At 42.0% G+C, this 19,117-nt stretch overlaps 1 protein-coding gene across 1 annotated transcript in view; it reads right to left on the bottom strand.

The window, feature by feature from the left end:
• Nucleotides 1-19,003, bottom strand: part of ELP2 (elongator acetyltransferase complex subunit 2) — a 33,591-nt gene extending 14,588 nt beyond the window's left edge. Inside the window, exons 1-13 of the mRNA XM_080919741.1 lie at nucleotides 18,850-19,003; nucleotides 16,298-16,376; nucleotides 14,103-14,173; nucleotides 12,150-12,306; nucleotides 11,695-11,772; nucleotides 10,169-10,233; nucleotides 9,410-9,476; nucleotides 8,644-8,781; nucleotides 7,270-7,365; nucleotides 5,302-5,402; nucleotides 4,964-5,095; nucleotides 2,428-2,577; nucleotides 1,817-2,005 (exon numbers count right to left, since the gene is read on the bottom strand). Coding sequence (XP_080775867.1) covers nucleotides 1,817-2,005; nucleotides 2,428-2,577; nucleotides 4,964-5,095; nucleotides 5,302-5,402; nucleotides 7,270-7,365; nucleotides 8,644-8,781; nucleotides 9,410-9,476; nucleotides 10,169-10,233; nucleotides 11,695-11,772; nucleotides 12,150-12,306; nucleotides 14,103-14,173; nucleotides 16,298-16,376; nucleotides 18,850-18,987 — 1,461 coding nt within the window. The 5' untranslated portion in view covers nucleotides 18,988-19,003. The remainder of the gene's footprint in view (nucleotides 1-1,816; nucleotides 2,006-2,427; nucleotides 2,578-4,963; nucleotides 5,096-5,301; nucleotides 5,403-7,269; nucleotides 7,366-8,643; nucleotides 8,782-9,409; nucleotides 9,477-10,168; nucleotides 10,234-11,694; nucleotides 11,773-12,149; nucleotides 12,307-14,102; nucleotides 14,174-16,297; nucleotides 16,377-18,849) is intronic.
• Between the last annotated feature and the right edge of the window lie 114 nt (nucleotides 19,004-19,117).

Below are 19,117 nucleotides of genomic sequence, written 5' to 3'. Positions count from 1 at the left end.
CCACCTCCTACCTTTTACCTGTGACCCAACTCTTAGTAATGAAGTATAAACAGGCACTTATATGCACTAGAACCATTCTTTATAGCCAACTGTCTTCCCACTTGATTTGCATTATTTTTGTTTTTGTTTTATTTTTTTTTTCTTTGGTTTTTTGGAGACAGGTCTCACTACATAGCCTTGGCTGACCTAACACTCACTATGAAGACCAGGCTGACCTAACTCCTACACATCTGCTAGCCTTTGCTTTCCAAGTGCTGGCACTGTGATGGTTTGTATATGCCTGGCCCAGGGGTGGCACTATTTGGAGGTGTGGCCCTGTTGAAGTGGGTGTGGCCCTATTGGAGTAGGTGTGTCACTGTGGGCATGGGCTTTAAGACTCTACTCCTAGCAGCCTTCAGATGAACACACAGATTGAACTCTCAGCTCTTCCTGCACCATGCCTGTCAGGATGCTGCTATGCTCCCACCTTGATGAATATGGACTGAACCTCTGAACCTGTAAGCCAGCCCCAATTAAATGCTGCCCTTTATAAGACTTGCCTTAGTAATGGTGTCTGTTCACTATATACACTATATACACTATATACATGTATAGTTTAATATACACTAAAGGCATATACCACCTATTTCATAAATTTATAATCCATGTTATTTTCTTCAGCGCTAGAACCATGAACCATGTACATGCTAAGTAACCCAAGCTATATTTTAAATCCAAATTGAAATATTTTTCTAAGTACCCCAAATCTTATATAAAAAGCAGACATAAATAAACAAAAATAAAAAATGTCCCAGTAAAACATTTTTACTGGGGCTAGACCAATGGCTCAGTGGTTAAGAGCACTAGCTGCTCTCCATAGAGACCCTGGGTTCTATCCCTGGCATCCACATAGTAGCTCACAACCCTCTGTACCTCAAGTTCCAGGAGATCCTCCTCTTCAGGCCTCTTAGGGCACTGCATTCATATGATACAAGCAAAACACTCATATACACATAAATCATAGTAACTTTAATTTTTAAAAGATTGTTCATTATTCTAATTGATGAGCTCTTTCTTCCACAACTTATTTTTCTGTCATAGGATGTAGTTATTAGGCCAGAAGTGGTGGCGCACACCTTTGATCCCAGCACTTGAGAGGGAGTGGCAGGTAGATCTCTGCGAGTTTGAGGCTAGCCTGATCTATGCAGCAAATTAGAGACCAGTCAAGGTTACATAATGAGACACTGTCTCAAAAAAAAAAAAAAAAAGAAAAAAGAAAGATGCATCAATTAACTCTGCCTATCTCATTAGCTCATCACCCACTTCTGCCCTACAGGAAGACTGGAATGTTTATCAAGAGGATTCACCCGTCGTTCATCCAGTCACCTACTGTAGAGACAACATACAACAGCCATGTTAGCATGTCAATGAACATGACATTGCTGCTTAAAAGTCTAAAACTCAATTGTCACACAAAGATCTGTGTTTATTTATTTATTTACTGAAAAGTTATTTTCTGTGTGCATGAGTGTTTAGTCTACATGTGTATATATATATGTGCACCACATATGTGCCTGGTGCCTGTGGAGGTCAGAAGAAAGCAGCAGATCCCCTGCAACTGGAGTTAAGGAAGGTTATGAGCCACCACATGGTGCTGAAAATGGAATTCAGGTCCCTCAAGACCAGCAAGTGCTCTTCACAGCTGAGTCATCTCTCCAGTCCGTGTTTAACATTTAAACCACTACATGCATGGCTCCCACAAAAGTCTATGAAACCTGAAACATGATTTAATTTCTTTTCTACCTGTATTCTATATCTAAACTTCAGAAATACTTACATCAGAGAGCATGTCACTCAGTGGCTGTCGGGAAATGACACTAAAATTTTCCACAAAATTCCGAGGAGCAGAAAAAACACGAAGAACTTTTTCATCTGCTCCAGACACAAATTGAAACCGACCAATCATCGCCAAACACTTCAGGTTGTATCCATGTATCTGAGGCCTTGCAATCTCATGCCAAGTCACCTGGGTTAAAACACAGCACATACAATGAAAACGAGTGCACGCTTCAAAAATCAGTTCTTTTCTTTTCTATCCATGTATCTTATTTATTTATTTAGTTAGTTATATAAGTACACTGTAGCTGTCAGACACACCAGAACAGGGCATCAGATCCCATTACAGATGGTTGTGAGCCACTCAGGACCTCTAGAAAAGCAGGCAGTGCTCTTAACCGCTGAGCCGTCTCTCCAGCCCAAACAGTTCTTTTCATCAAGCAAATTACAGGATGCAAAACCTGCTCCTGCCAAGTAGTTCTCACTGCAAGTGACCCAGTGGTGTGCAGTGATGTTGCCATGGCAGCCTCAGCCTGAATGTTCCTAATACAGGCTACTCACCTGGAAAATGTCAGGTGGAAGGAAGGCCATGAGTTAAGGAAGACATCTTACCTGTGATCGGTCCTTCTTCTTCCATGGAGCAAACAGGCGAGTTGTCTGATCAGTGCTGGTAGTGATGATGAACTGTCCCTCTGGATCCCACATGAGGTCTTGGACACCATCGAAGTGTCCTGAAATGACAATTTCTGGAGCCCACTGTCTCTGCAATGAAAATTATCAAACACATAAGCAAAATAAGCAGGGACCACCAAGAGGAAAGCTGCAAGGCTAAATATTCAAGAGTAGATCATAAAATAAAAGGAGCTGTTTCCCAACCAACCATATTAAACTATAACATCCAAAGGTGTGGTGTAGCCTTTGAAACAGTAATTGTGGGAAATTTCCCAGCAGTCAGATAGCTTGATATTACCTGTCTATCAACTTTCCTGTAAAACAGGTATTAAAATGACCACCACAAATGGATTAGGAGGAGTAAATGGGTTTATACTCGTGAAGTATGCAGACAATGACAGCACATACTATGTGCTCGCTGAACATTTATTAAACTTCATAGTGCACATGGTGGCTCACAACCATCTGAATAGGATCTGATGCCTCTCCTGGTGTCTGAAGACAGCGACAGACACAGTGTGCTCACATATATTAAAAACTTCATAGTGAAGAAAGGATAGTAAGTAAAATGAGACTAGTTTTAAACGGTTTAAACAGGCTTAAACCTAAAGGGCTTCTATACTAAATTAGAGGGCCTAGCTAGGTATGCTAGTGCACACCTCTTAACCCAGCACTGGGGAGGCAGGAGCTGAGACGGCTCTGTGAGTTTGAGGCTAGCCTAATCTACACCGAGTGCTCCAAGACAGCCAGAGCTACACAGACAACCTGTCTCAAAAACCAAAAGTTAAAGAACCTATGGGTACAAAGGACAGAAGGATGAATCACAGCTCACAATAGCAATCATGTACACAGTCTGCCACATACCTGCCTTCACAGCCCCTTTTCTAAACTCAAGTAAGAGGAAAGGACATTAACTATGCAACCAAAAGGTAGTTTAAAGCTAAGTCTAATGAATGTAGTCAATAATATATTCTTCTGTTTTATTGAAATAGGGCCTCATGTAACCAGAGCTGGCCCCAAAAAAACTTCAGCTCGGGGGCTGGCACTGAACTCTAGATATTCCTATCTCTGCTTCTAAACATTGGAATTACAAGCATGAACTAACTAACATGCTGACTCAATAATTAAACTAAGTTATATCTTGTAAGAACATATGGCAAAAAAATTATATTAATTCCCCTACTATACAAGTTATATGTTGTAGAGTTAAGCTCTAATGGCTGTTTATAACAGGCTCTGAGTGTTACAGACAAAACTTTGGGATTATCAGTACAGTTTTCCAATAGTAATTCTCTACTTGTTCATAAACATCAACCCTGGGCTGGAGAGGTGGCTCAGTAGTGTTTGAGCAATCATAAAGACTACAGCTCAGATCTCAGCAGCCATGGAACAAGTAGGCATACTGAAAATGTCTGCAACTGCAGTGTTCAAGGGCTCTCCTGGCTCCTGTGCACAGGCAGGTGTGAACACCTACACATATATCTGAACACACACTCACACAAACATACATGTACACAAAGCATATCTTTGAAAAATAAAGACTATCAATCTTGAAGGGTTAGAAAGATGGCTCAATGGTTAAGAGTGTGTACTGTTTTTCCAGACCACCGGAGTTCAGTACCCAACACCTATGTCAGCTTACAACCACCAGGTCCAACAAATCCAACACAGAAACAGCACTATTCAATATAACATTGCTATACAACTCTGCATGCTTCTTCCTAGAAAAGCCCAAACTTCTAACCCAGCACAAACACCACAGGCTATCTTCAGAAATGAATGTCATCTGCTTGAATGTGCCTACTAGGAAAGCACAAGTCGGGAGCTGTGGGAGCCACGGGTTACCGTGCAGACATGTCCAGGTCCAAGAACCACACCCACACAAACAGTCCCGCAAATGGCACAGGAATGGCATCAAGAAACCCCGGTCACAAAGATACGAATCTCTTAAGGGGGTTGATCCCAAGTTCCTGAGGAACATGCGTTTTGCCAAGAAGCACAACAAGAAAGGCCTGAAGAAGATGCAGGCCAATAAAGCAAAGGCAGTGAGTGCACGCGCAGAGGCCATCAAGGCCCTTGTGAAGCCTGAGGCCATCAAGGCCAAGATGCCAAAGGGCCCCAGCCACAAACTCAGCCGTCTGGCTTTCGTCGCTCACCTCAAGCTTGGGAAGAGGATTCAAAGCTACATGGCCAAGAGTTGTAGGCTCTGCCAACCAAAGCCCAAGGTTCAAACCAAGGCAGAGGCCACAGCTCCAGCTCAGGCTCCCTAAAGTGCCCAGACCTCTGTGAAGGCCCCATAGAGAAGGCTCCTGCCAATGTGCAGACAGACAGACTGCTATGACACACCCACCTACACACTATTTGTAGATGACCAGTGTCCAATGCTGTTTTTACAAATAAACTTGAGACAAGAAAAAAAAAAAGAAGAAGAAAAAGAAGGAAAGCACAAGTGAGCAAGAGGTCCGTATGCTCGTACTGGGTTCACTGTACTCTGTTTCCAAAGGTGCAGCGCTCCGTGGAATGCCTGGGCGATGATCATGGAGCCATTTTCACCGAACTGGCAATCATAAAACCCCAGAGTATTTCCACCTACTTCACCTACTCGGACCTACACAAGAACAGAGAAACAGTCGTCAATCAATCAATAGGTCCATTTCTCACATTGGAAAAGGACTCTAGAGAGTAAGTAACAATTCATTTAATGTGCGCCGTATACAAAGAGTAAACATTTACAACACTAGGAATATAGATTTGGGGTATATATACTGACTCCAAAAAGCTCCATTTTGTATTTCTTAAAAACCCATATTTTACCTGTTCTAACCAAACTCCTGACTCTTCATCTGGAGCCCAGAGAATCATGGTTTTGTCCATGGAGACAGACAGCAATCTCACCGGCTGCTGCAGAACACCATCTGAAGAGAAAACCGGTTTTTAGATGATCAAGAAGCAGAGCTCGAGACTGTCAGGACATAACTGAAGGGCAGGTAGCACACTGGTTACAGCAGCAAAGCCTGCACACCAGGTGTGATGGCTCACACCTACGACCCAGCACTTAGGAAGCTGAGGCAGAACAACTGCTTCAAGCTCAAGGCTGGCCGGGGCTACACTGTGAGAGTGTACAAACAGTCATAAGGTCTACCCCAGCACAGACAAGTTGTGATACATTCAGACAATGGGATACTACAGGGTGATGAGGCAGAACTACATGAACCAATATGGCTGTATCTCTTAGCATGTACAAAAGCGTGATGCAGAAGGGTAAGTACATACCAGTACCAAGTGTTGTCGATGACAGCAATGCTGTCCATGACTACGTGAACATGGGATTCAGGGTCAATAACATGCCTAGGAACGACACACACCTGGCCTAACATTGTGTCTCCACAAAATGGAGGAAAAGCTTTAAAGGGACACAGGCTCATGAACTACAGAAAAACTAATGTCTGTTTTTAAAATAATCATATTATTTCAAATAAAATTTTTAAAGTTTTTTCTTTACTATGTTTAAACTATGTTTAATAATGTGTGTGTAGTGCATCTCCATGTTGGCATGTGTGGAGGTGGAGTTGGGACTTACAGTTGCGGGCACCTGACATGGGTGCTGGGAACTGACCTGGGTCCTCTGCAAGAGCAGTGCTGGATCTTAGTCACTGAACTATCTCCAGCCCCTTTTTGAATATTTTAACTATTTATTTAAAGATTTAAGAAATTAATTATGCATCTACTATGTGTGTGAGTGCCAGTGCCCGTAAAGCCCAAAGAGGGTGTCAGATGTCCCGCTCCCGCCCCTCCTCCTCTTATTTTAACTGCTGGAAATACAGCTTCAAATGAGCAAATATGAGTATACAGTCCTTCTTCCTTCTTCCTTGTGTGGTTCACTATTCAAGATGGGCTGGTCTTTATCTTGTAATCCTCCTGTCTCAGCCCCTGCTGCTACAATTACAACTTTTCACTACCATGCTCAGCGCACTCTTTCTTTGAAATGGGATTTTAGTATGTAGTTCAGTCTGCCTACAAACTTGCAATCCTCCTGCCTCAGCCTCTCTAGTGGTAGATCACAGGCATGCACTATCATGTGCAGCAAGATTATTTTTAGTTTTAAATTAAACCTGCCTGGCTAGAAAAGAAAAAGTGAATCACACAGCTAGTTACCTGCTGGGAAAGAGCAGGTGCAGACACCCGTGTTAGTGACAGTAGCTCACATGGGGCAGGAAAAGTAGAGGCCTTATGGGTTGGAGAGAGAGACCTCTTAGCCAGGCTGAGTGGCGTACACTGGAGTTGACTGAGGAGCATGAAGAAGACGTGATGCTAGACACGTACAATCTAAGAGCCGAGTGCTGACCACCAGGGAATTAATGATTGCTTTTCCTGGGTCAAAGAACCAGCCTGTGCCTTCCTCAGCTTTACAGCAGCACCAGCGTCAACATGGTGCGCTGCCCCTCACACAGAGGGACGGGCAAAAGAAAGAGGGAAGTGGTTTTTTCCTATGTACTGCTTCTCAGTGTCATCCCCCCACACTGTCAAGAGAGCCAAGGGTCCAGTGAGGTTGGCTTAGTCAATTCTCCTTAAACTCCTGACTCGCACAGGAACTTTAAAGAAACACAGTTAGCAGGAGGAAGCAGTGTGAGCCGGCCAGCCTGACTGACTGACGCTCAGTGGAGCCTTGGCCAGCACACAGATCACACGGGTCAAACGCCTCACATTTACCAACTTTAGTTATACTCAAAGCAATCCCCCAGGTCCATGTGATGAAGCAAGAGCTGTCGGTTGTCCTCCTACCTTTGTAAAATGAAGGCTGCCAATGAACTGCGTTTACCCAGTTTTCATGTCCAGCCAGCACTGTCTCCAGGGTAACTGCAACCGTTGTGCTAACACCTACAACAGAAGCAACTCAGGGACCCTCTCCTCACAGCTCTTCCAAAAACACTTTAAAATCAAGTCTTGTGTTAAGAAATTAGAACAAAATAATAATCCAAATTCAACAAAAAGAATAAAGGAACAATCAAAACCGTACACTTAATTAACCTCCCCCACTAGAGAAAAAGAGCTAAAAATACATTTTCTCATATATTTTTCTTTATCTGGGCATCGATATTAAAGAATATTTTTACTATTTGAAATATTCCTAAAAAGGCTGCTACACAACAAATAAAGAGCAAAGTCACACATTACATTTTGAACCATCACATGTACAATTCAGCTCAAAAGCTCTGCCTAGCGTGTGCAAGGAAGGCCCTGGGTTGAATTAGCCTCCAGCACAACATCAACAAAGGTAGCATTGAAGTAAGAACAAGGACAGGGATGTAACTAAGGTAAGAGAGTGCAAGCCTGGCACACCCACAGCCCTGGCTTCCATCCTCAGTTTGGCATTAACAGGGCAGTGTGCACAGCCTTCTAACAGCATTCAGAAGGTAGCCTGGGATATATGAAGCCCTGCCGTTCACAGACAGACAGCAAAAACAGGTAAGCCAGTATCCTTCTTTTCCTGCTTAATCATTATCAGTTTTTAAAAAATTTAAAAAATAAGGAAAACTAAACTCCTATTATAAACATTAAAAACACATGAAAATTTTCATATTATGGCATAGCTACTTTTGTTGGCCACATCATTTCTTGGTTTTCCCTACATAACTGTTAGTAAAGTCACAACTCTAAGAGGCTTTGAAACTAACCCTAACCAAGAACAGTACACCTAGAGAGTGAGGTCTAATGAGGACCACAAACTCAAATATATCTCCATCACGCAACACTCCAATAGATCTGTGGGTAGAGAAGCCAGTCTAGTACCATAATTACGTAACAGTCTGTACAGTCTAATACTGTCGGAAAATCGGAATTACATATGCCACTCAAATGTAAGTAACTTAGCTTGTCCCTTATGAATGCACTCCAATAGGAACAGAATTCACACTCTTCCTTTAGCTCTTCTCATGCTATGCTTGCAACATTTCACATATTAAATCACTGATAAACATTGAGCAAACCTTTCAGTGATTAAGAAGACTGGACTAATGCAGCTTATAAAAGGGTTTTAAACATAAAAAAATAACAGATCTCATATAAAATAAAGACTACCCTCACACAGACGTGTGGAGATGAACAAAGAGCTAGTAAAGCTAGGTATGTTACATCAAACATGTCACTGCTACTCACCACAGTCTTTGATAGTGAAGGTATTTTCCTTCAGTCTCATGCTGTTGTCCTTAGTTCCTAAAGATGCTGGTTTCATATACAGTCTCCATATTCTTATCAGACAATCCTGTGAACAGCTTGCGAGGAAAAGGTCCCTACCTAATAGAAAATACATACAATTACTTTTTAAAATACAGTAAATGTAGGTGCAAGACGTTTTCATGTACAGCGTATGTATCTCTAGGTCTAAAATCATTTGACTGTTTCCTTATGTCACTGATTTGACTGGCATTCGTTTTTAATGCCCTTGGTAAACATACACACAATGTTAATAAATAAGCAAATAACAAGTGGTTCTCCATAGCGAGGTCACAAAGCATCTACGTATAAATAAGACAACTATCGTCATTCTGCAATTATCAATTTATCTCATCCTTTACCACCCAATCAGCAGTTAACAAATAGGTTAAGAAACCCCTTTTCTGAGCCAGTGAGATGGTTCAATGGGCAAAGGTACTTTCAGCCAAGCCCCTGTGACTTTGGTCTTGGAACTCAAAAGGTGAAAGGAAAACCTGTTTCCAACCCTCACTGCTGCCTTTCAATTTCTAGATGTATGTCATAGTATGTGTGCTTCTTTTAAAAAACATTTTAAGTCCCCTTTCAATATGAGACAGCAGACAACTTAACACACAAGGAAAACTTAAAAGCTAAGGCAGGAAAGGCTGCTTTCCTGGAATAACATACACTTGTCCCTATCATGTTCACATGAGTAAAATCTCACACTGACCAAAGGTCGCCCATTCCACGCCTCGTATCCAGTCCTCGTGTCCACACAGAGAGAGCACTTTCTGAAACTAAGAAGACACAGTCAGTAAGGCGTGACTTGAGACAGCACTGAAAACGCTGGGCACCTGGGCTTGTACAACTATTTCAAAATGTCTTACAGAATGAAAGGAAATAAGGACCTAGAACTAGACAACCCTATTCCTGGGACTCTCTCCTTTAGCTCAGAAAAAACATAGACTCTGTAGAGGACAAACAGGACCATAGAGTACTTCAGCAAGTATGCTATATGGTACTCAAAAGTTTAAGGGGAAACACCAGCATGGCATCTTTCTTCTCTCCCTCCTCCATGTAGCTTTTTTTTTTTTTTTTTTGGTTTTAGTTGTCAGTTTTCCTCTAATAACTCTGGGCCTGATGACCAAGAAAGTAGTTATGTGGTATTTATGACATGAAAGAGCACCTAACAGAACTGTCGAGATGATTACCCTGTGGATTATTCTGGTTTGAACTGTAACATCCCCAAAATGTTATCATCTAGAAGTAGCCTACATTAAGACAAGTCGCTATGTAATTCTAGTTTCTTAACTACAACTTGATGTGCCATGTTTGGCTGATATCCCTGGGAGGTCTGCCCTTTTCTGAAAGGAAAAGGAAGAGTGGGTGGGGAGGGGGATGGAGGAGTGGGCAGATGGAGGAAGTAGAACAGAGGGAGAGAGGATTAATATATGAAAAAGTAACAAAATCAAGTACAAACACTAGTTACCTGGTCATCCTGTTGAACAAAGAAGTGGATTCTGCAGCTGTCATCACCACAGGCTAACACAGAAACTGGAAAGGATAAAGGCCCGGCTGAGAGCACCGCAGCTACAGCCTCTGCTCCCCACACCAGCACACAACTAATAAAAGGTCTCCAGGAATAACTGGACATTCTACATGGTTCTAGTCAGTGGTGGTTGACAAACTCTACGACAGTGAGTGTCTCTACTCTGCATTAACGATGAAGGGAAGAAAGGGAAGTGACCTACAAGGAGGGGATGGGGAGAAAGAACGGGCTAAGTGCTTGCCAAATAAGCCTGACTTCAATTCCTGAGTTCAATCCCTGGGACCCACATAAAAAAAAAAGATGTAGTGATAGGCATCTATAACCCCAGAACTCCTTGGAGAGATGAGAGCCAGACAGAATTGGCAGAAAGTTTGCAAGCCATCTATCCCAGAATGCAGTGTGAAGAGAGACCCTGCCTCAGAAACTGAGTGGACAGACAGGACTCCCAAAAGTTGTAGTCTAACCAAAATAAATTTAAGTAACAAGTAAGGTGCATTCCTACAACACCATCAGAGGACCAACAAGAAAAACTATTATCCCAGCAGAATCTGAGGAGCCTCTGAGCCCAGCATCAGTCACCAACTAAACATCTTTACATTTATGTGTTCGATAACTTAAGGACTTCACACTTTGCTTGAGAATGGATTAAATGTTAAAAAAAAAAGCACACAATCAAACAAATGGTTAAGAACCCTGAGGTAACTAAAACTTGTGTGTTACAAAACTAACCTCCCTTCCCAGTCACTTTTGCATAAAGAAAGCATAACATGGAGTCAGAGTCCCAGAGTCCCAGTCCTGCCGTCGAGGGTAGATGTGGCTAGAGTTTTCCAGACACACCTCTGGCAGGTGGGCCTGTCCTACAGGTACAGGAGGGAGTAAAGAGAACCAGAGTCTCACATCACCTGCCATTCTGTGAATAAAAGAAGAGTTGCCATCTTGAGAAGCTCCCACAGCTAAGCACTTTTCTACTTAGTCTAGCCTTCAAAGAACTACTTTCTCAAAACTGTATTTAGATACAGCCATGATAAATTAATTCCATTAGCAGCAATATCAATTTGGAGCATATATTAAATCAATAAAATCTCAGCTAGCAAAATTCCTAATAGCTGTCCTCAACTTTATGATCTAGACTTAGGCGTTGAATACAGTAATAAATGTTATGTTGTCAACATCTCAGTTATTGTTTTGTTTCTTAGCCAGAGTCTCATGTAGCCCTGGCTAGCTTTGAACTACTAATCCTCCTGTCTCCATCTCCCTAATGCTGAGGTTAGAGACATTTATCTCATTGCCCGGTTTATTTCATAAGTGCTTTTAGATACAGGGCTGAAGCTCAGTGTAAAGAGCTGTTTAGCACGTGTGAGGCTATCGGCTGGATCACCAACACAAGAGAATAAATGTAGCTGATACAAAGTCGAGGCTCCAAACATTTCTTTAGGCATTCTTTTAATAAATTGCAAGACACTCACCATTAGTACCAGGCAAAATAGAGAGGCAGACAGTCAGAACTAATCCATCCCCGAAGTTCAAAGTCTGAAGGGATTTTACTGAAAAACAAAACTCACCATGAGCAATTGCTTCTCAATTTATCTGACTAAAGAAGCTGTGTGGTATCACTAGTCAGGGTGTCAGTAGACAAATGGACAGAAGTCAATCCTAAGCTTCAGTGATTGGGGGAATTAAGTTGTTAAATTTCAACAAATTAAAGAGAACAAAATAACTCATTTAAAAAATAGGAGGAATTTACTTAGTCAAATAGTTTGGTTAGGGGGTATTTCAAAAAAGCCAAAAAGAAACACATTCATATTAGAATGATAACATTCTAAAGTTGCTTGCAATGTTGGGACATTCATGTGTTCTTGTAGCTGCTACTCATTTCATAATTTCAATCTCTTTCCCCTACATTACAAAGCTCCAACCCTACCTTCAGAGCCTTTCTTAGACCAGAGTCGAACTGTGGAATCTGAAGCTGCAGAAGCTATCAGGGCACGCTGCTCGCCGTCGGATGGCCCACTCTGGTAAATAGCATGCACAGCATAAACAGGTCCTTCATGGCGTTGGAGACGAACTGCTTTTAAAAACTGAATCAGAAATGACACACGTAATGAGAACAAGGAATCATAAAACTGTGACTATGGCTCATGTCTTTAATCCAGAACTCAGGAGGTTGATAAAGTCTGAGGCTAGCTTGGGCTGCCAAACAACTGTCTCAAATAAATCTCATTCAAATGCAGGTGGCTCCAACCCCCATCTCCACTTGGCCTCTATTTCCTGTATCTCATGGTGGGGGCATGGAGCAGTCAGTCTGGTCATACAACCAGCAGCTCCCATGACATGACTGCACCTGGTTCTGTATCTTCCTACCTGCCCATTTTTCTCTGTAGAAGTACCTTTCTCTCAGGGCCCTGAGAAAGAACTGAAGTTTTACTTACTCATCATCTCCTGTCCATCATAGGCCCAATTTATTTTGTAACTAACCTGTTCTTTCTTCCTGTTTCTCCTATGCTTAGTGAGCGCTGCTGTCACAGTAACTTGATGTGCTCCTTTCCTTAGCAATCATCACTGACTTCCAAATGCCCCTGAAAAAGATCCCCTCCCCAGCTGAGGACTGAATCCTGCACCTCATACATACCACTCCTTTGTACCCCACCCCAACCAAAACAAAAACATTTGAGACTGTTCCGCTGTATAGCCTACACTGACCTTGAACTCATAATTCTCCTGCCTCAGCCTGTTAATTGCTGACAATACAGGCCTGCACCACATGACTAGTCTAAACACAAACTCCTAAAGCTAATACTCAAATATGAGGTCCCCCTTAGCAACATTTCCAAAACTGTCTCCTCCAAATTCAACAGGATGCTGAGAGATTTTAGATGGGAATGGCAGGCTCATTCTGTAATTTTTTTCTTACTTGGAATCCTCACCCCCTAAATTTTTTTCCAAGACAATGATCCTCTACTTTGCAAAACAACCCAAAAGTCATCTATGGTTGTGGTGTGGTACAGCAAGTTCACACACCTAGGCCTGGACCACTTTGAATTTTCCTTATTCAAGTCTACTCTGACCTCAAGATGATGTCCTTGACTCACAACAGGCAGGCTCCGCTGTATGTACTCTGCAGGGTGATGTTCAAAACCAGCACAGTGACTTGCTTCACTTTTATTAAACTGTGCCTAAAACTAGGAACAACCCATCTGTTCATCAAAGAGGCCCATGCACATCATCACACAGTTGAAACATCGCTTACAACTATAGATCTATAGTCACCTGGCCAAATGTCTGTCATTATTAAAAACAGAACAGCTCGCCTGAGATCAGTCTGAATGAGGAAATTCACAGGGACAGCACATGTATATGGAAGCAGAAGTTAGAGGAAAGGCACAGGATCCCTGATGTACAGAAGATAAACAATCTCAGCTGGGTGACTGCACACAGCTGTGATCCCAGCCCTGCAGGCGAGATTAGGACAGTGACACTGTCTCAGAAAGTGTGTATGTGTATGCTGTTTATGTGTATTTGTGCATATGTCTGCTTTGTGTTGACTCCTGGACACGGCCTGCCTAGAATACATATGAAAAATCCAGTGAAATCCCATTGTAGAAATTGATTTTCTCTTTCCCAGAAGGTATTGATTACAAATAACTTCTTGGTTAGGTGTGGAACTTTGTGTCTACTTCCCCTACTTAGTGCTGAAATTTTATCTTCAGATTTAAAAAAACAACAACAACAAAGTATATGGATTATGGATAAGCAAATAAAGAAAATGCATAGATAAAAGAGAAATGAGGGTACCTCATAAATAAAAACAAACCAGAAATGAGAGCTCAAACTTAAAAAGTAAATGTCATTTCTTAGAATTAGACACACTACTGACCTGATTATTCTCTAGTTCCCAGTGAATCACCCGGTTGTCAGATCCTCCAGACACCAGCTCAGTGGAAGGCGCTGGAAAAGTCGTATCTCAGTAAATATTTGCATTCACATCATTCCTCTACCCAGTTATTCTCTTTCTTGTTGAGTTTGTTTGTTTTTCCAGATAGGGTTTCCCTGTGTAGCCCCTGGCTGTCTACTCCTTCCATAGACCAGGCTAGCCTCAAACTCATCAAGATCCACCAGGCTCTGCCTCCTGAGTGCTAGGACTAAAGATATGAGCTACTACCTTTTCTTAAATCAAGTTATTTTTGTAACCAAGCTTTTAGGAAATCTAAATTATCTGGTAACAGAGCCTTATTAGAGGATCACAGGCTACAGTGTAACACATATAATTCATTTTATGTAACATCACGTTTAAGTGGAAGGTAAAATTAATATGCCACAGTAATGTCCTATGATGTTATTCTTGTAGTCTTTGATGTGAAGTAGTAGCAATTAATGTATTTATAACTGTGTTTCTGCACATACATTAAGAGCTATCCTTTGTATCATTTTACTAATTTACCAATTGAGATAGATAGTGTATGTATTAAGTTTTTTTTTGTAATATCGCAGATTAAAGAACTACAGAAAAGTCTCACCAATTCAAGCAACTGAAATGGTCATACTGCAGAAGGGAAAGAAACTCACTGCAGAGTATAGGGCAGCAGCACAGAGGGTAGACAAGGACAGCTGGGGGAATCCACGGGATTGAAAGGTTACAGCAACCAATAGGGTAATGAAATCCTGGAGTCAGAGAATCTTAAATTCTAAATTTGTGTTCTACTTCATACTCTTACAACCCTAAAATGCTTTGAATGTGGGCCATGTATGTCAGTATTAGAAGTTGAAACTAAAAAATACTTCTGGGCCTGGGAACACACACCTTTAGCCCCAGCCCCAGCACTCAGGAGAAAGAGGCAGGGGCAGTGCTGTAGATTTGAGGCCAGTACGATCTACATGGGGAGTTCTAGGCCAGCCAAGGCTACACAGTGAAACCGAGACTTTAAAAAACAGTAATAATAATAATTACACAGTCAAGATGGCTCATTAGGTAAGGCACATGCTATACAAACCTATCACCTGAGTCTGATTCCCAAACCATCAAAGGTAGATGGACTTTCTCCACATGCACTGTGTGTGGCATGTACGCTAACCCTACTGACAATAGTAATTTAATTACTGATGTACAAAATATGTTGTATTGGCTGATTTTGTGTCAACTTGGCACAAACTAGGCACTGGAGAGGAAGGAACTTCAGTTGAGGAAATGCCTCTAGAAGATCCAGCTATAAGGCATTTTTCTCAATTAGTGATCAGGGGGGGAAGGACCCAGCCCATGGTGGATGGCACCATCCCTGGGCTGGTGGACCTGGGTTCTATTAGAAAACAGGCTGAGCAAGCCAGGGGAAGCAAGTCAGTAAGCAGCACCCTTCTATGGGTTGTCATCAGCTCCTGCTTTCAGGATCCTGACCTGTTTGAGTTCCTGTCATGAATTCCTACAATAGTGAACAGTACTCTGGGAGTTGAACTCAACTTGCTTTTGGTCATGGTGTTTCATTGCAGCAATAGAAGCCCTGACTCAAAGGATAATATAAATTTTCATGGGAACTAAAGAATTAATAAGAACAAAAGCACAATGTTATATGTTTACAAGGCTCTTTAATGTCTGGCTATGTTAAAAAAACAGCTGAAGTTTCCTATCTGCTTCTTTGTTTATTCTGTTAAATATCACGCCATGTGGCTGATAGAAAACCACACAGTATATCATGACAGCCTGTTAATGAGTACAGTTCTTAGTAAAATGAGAACACCGGCCTCACACACTCAGGATGACCCAGGGTCCTCTGACCCAGTACAGTCTCTTACTTTTCAGACAATGCCATCAAGTGTAATGGAGATACAAGGTCTTAACTAAATAAGCAATAGTTTATCTGCTCACAGGTTTTTAAATCAAAAGCCATGGTACAGGGTATATTCATGTTTCACCTGAGGTCAAGAAAAAACACTAGTCAGCCATTTCACTGGGTAGGCCTTTAAATTTTTTTCCAACATCAGTGAAGAAAATGCTAAATTATGAAAAACAATGAAAGAAAAACTACTAACCATACTTTATCAAAAAGCATTTGAAATCAACCTCCTCAGCTTAATACTTACAGCCGTCCTCTGTACGTATCCACTCCAGGCAGTTGACTCGAGCGGTGTGACCATTCAGATTGGTAATAACTGCCTTTTTCTTTAGAGAGAAAAAAATTAGTACAAAATTAGAAATAAAAACAGCAGAATTCCATCATTAGAGTTGTGTTTCAAGCCGCACACCTCTAACTGTAGCTTGTCACCCATTCACTAGAGAGCTCTCCTGCCTTTCCATCACTCCCAGAATCCTATTAATAACTGAAGAGCTGAGTTCCCTGGATCTTCATAGTTCTGCTCACCCAACCCACCTTGTCAACAAGCCTGTCTTGACTCACCAAGTCCCTTCTTTGTGGGTCATAGTCCTTAACAAAATACTAGCAAAATACTATCAGAATGCAATAATTTGAAGACTTAATTCATTTATTTTTATTTCAAGTACATTGGTGTTTTGCCTGCATGTATGTCTGTATAAGGGTGTTGGAGCCCCTCAAATCAGAATTATAGACACTGTGAGCTGCCATATGGGTGCTGGGACCCCAACCCAGATCCTCTGAAAGAGCAGCCAGTGCTCATAACCAGTGAGCCATCTCTCCAGCCCAGATTAATGGGTTAAAGAAAGAAAAGGAAAAATCTGCAGTAAATGTATACAAAATTGTGGCTAGTCAAGTGGTAGGTTCTTGAGCCTTAGTGACCAGTGACACAAGGTCATGAGGCCACAAATATCATAGTTATAATCTGTGAGTTCTACAAACACATACCCAGAGCAGATCCTCAGCCACCCTTGGGCAGCCTTATTTCACCCACAGCTAAGATTTGCTCACTTCTTTATAGCCCTTGTTATCAACAGTACTGACTTGATGTCAGCTTGTATACCAAAGAGAATTTCTCATGGCTAGAGAAAACAAAACAAAACAGGTAAACATGCATAAATTAATGTATTTAACGAATGAGCCCTCTGAGGGTGGAAAGCACTTTGATGGATTTCGTTGTCTCTCCCACTAGACTGAGAAGTCATTATGCATTATCATTGCAGCATCACCACGCCTACAGAAAGCTTGGGTGAGGGGAGCTCTCAAAAATGCTGAATAAACATCATCCTCAAATCTGTGTTGCAGCATTTTGTACGTGCTCATGCACACACCTGTACATGCATTTGTGTACATGTGTGCGCATGCCCCATGTGCCATAGGCTGACATCACAATGTCTTTCTCAACCAATTCTCCACCTTATTTTCTGAACTTGGGATGTGTTTTGGTTAGATGGGTAGCCAGTGAGCTCTGGAGTTAGATCCAGACATGCCTGGCTTTTACTCAGGTGCTGAGGAATCTGAATTGAGGTCATGTTTGCTCAGCAAGCACTTTACCCATTAAAAGCCATCTCTCCAGCCCCACATTTCAAGTGTTCCTACTCTTTTAATTAAATACCCAACCAGAAAATGCTTAACAAAGCATTTTGGGATGGGGTTTCTATAATAGGTTAAAATATATGTTTAAAACCCTCTAACATGACTATCAGGTTATCATTACAAAATATGACAGAGGTGGACACGGTGGCTCAGGTCTGTAGTCTCAGCATCTGGGAGGCTAATGCAAGAGAATGGTGAGTTTGAGGGTAACCTCCACTAACAGCGGATCCAAAGGCAAGGCAACCTGGGCTACAAAGTGAAACACTAAAAACATATGATAAAAAATGATGGCAGCTATTTGGGAACAAATTCACTGAATCCACTGACTTCTGCCAAAGATGGGCTTCTACCAGCTTAGTTAACCATTGGCTGAAGGTCAATGTAAAGTTTACCTTTGGTTTAATGTGCTTCTTCTTGCCAATCAAATATATATATATATATATTTGGTATTGATATATATATCAAATTGATAAGAAGTAAGACCAGCATGCTAATAGTAAGAGGAAATATTTCTTTCATATAGAACGTTGCATCTGCAAAGTTGAAGAAAATGGCACTTTAAATCACATTTTAACAATGCAGAACTGTGAGAAACAGACAGGCATCTGCACTACATTGTAGTTTTCAGCGTTTCAACAGACACAAGGACCCACGCAACACCAACTGCACCATCCTAAAGTAACCGGGGAAGAGGGTTCAACTCCGGTACTCTGCATTACTCACTTAAGAAACTGAATAGGAAAACTGCCAAACAATAATCTGACGTTCGAAAAGAAAAAAAAAAAAATGGGTTAAGTCCTGCGTTATAGCCAGGGCTAAGACTCCCATCCTTAAATTTCCCCATAGTTCCTTAAAAGCTGCATTCATGTACCTAAAATATCAGTAACATACCTTTGCAATTCAATGTTCAGTTCGTTAACTTACATTGCGGGAGAAATAAGGAATTCAAACGCTTTAACCCACGTCTAAATTTCAATTCTTGTAAGGGTATTGAGAAGGAGGTCACCCTAAGTTGACGCTCTCTCTCTGAGAAAGCAGAACCCAGGTCGCTCAGGAGGCTCTGTCCTCCTCGACCCCTGGAATGTACTGGTCCCCCACACTCGGCCTGCAAGCTAGGCCCGTAGCGCGCTCACTCTAGAGGCTCGGAGTTCACCTAATCCCTCGTACCTGAGGGTCATAGAGAACAATGGAGCAGGATGTGCCGAAGGCCAGGAGCCCTCCGTGCCCGGAATTCCAACTCAAAGCTCCTCGAACTCGGTTCGGGCAGCAAAACACATGAGACACTTCCAGCACAGAAGAAACCATGATGCCAGGTGGTCACTGGCCGAGACACTCCCGCGCACTTCCGCCTCAGAGCGGAACTACTCTAGCCAGCCGCGGTTACTCCCGCATTCGCCAGCCGGTCCGTATTTCGAAGGGGCCGGGGCGGGGCTAA

The sequence above is a fragment of the Micromys minutus genome, assembly GCF_963924665.1.
Source record: "Micromys minutus genome assembly, chromosome: 8".
Lineage (NCBI taxonomy): Eukaryota > Metazoa > Chordata > Mammalia > Rodentia > Muridae > Micromys > Micromys minutus.
The sequence above is the reverse complement of the archived record's forward strand: the minus strand, read 5'-3'. Positions and strand labels throughout refer to the sequence as shown.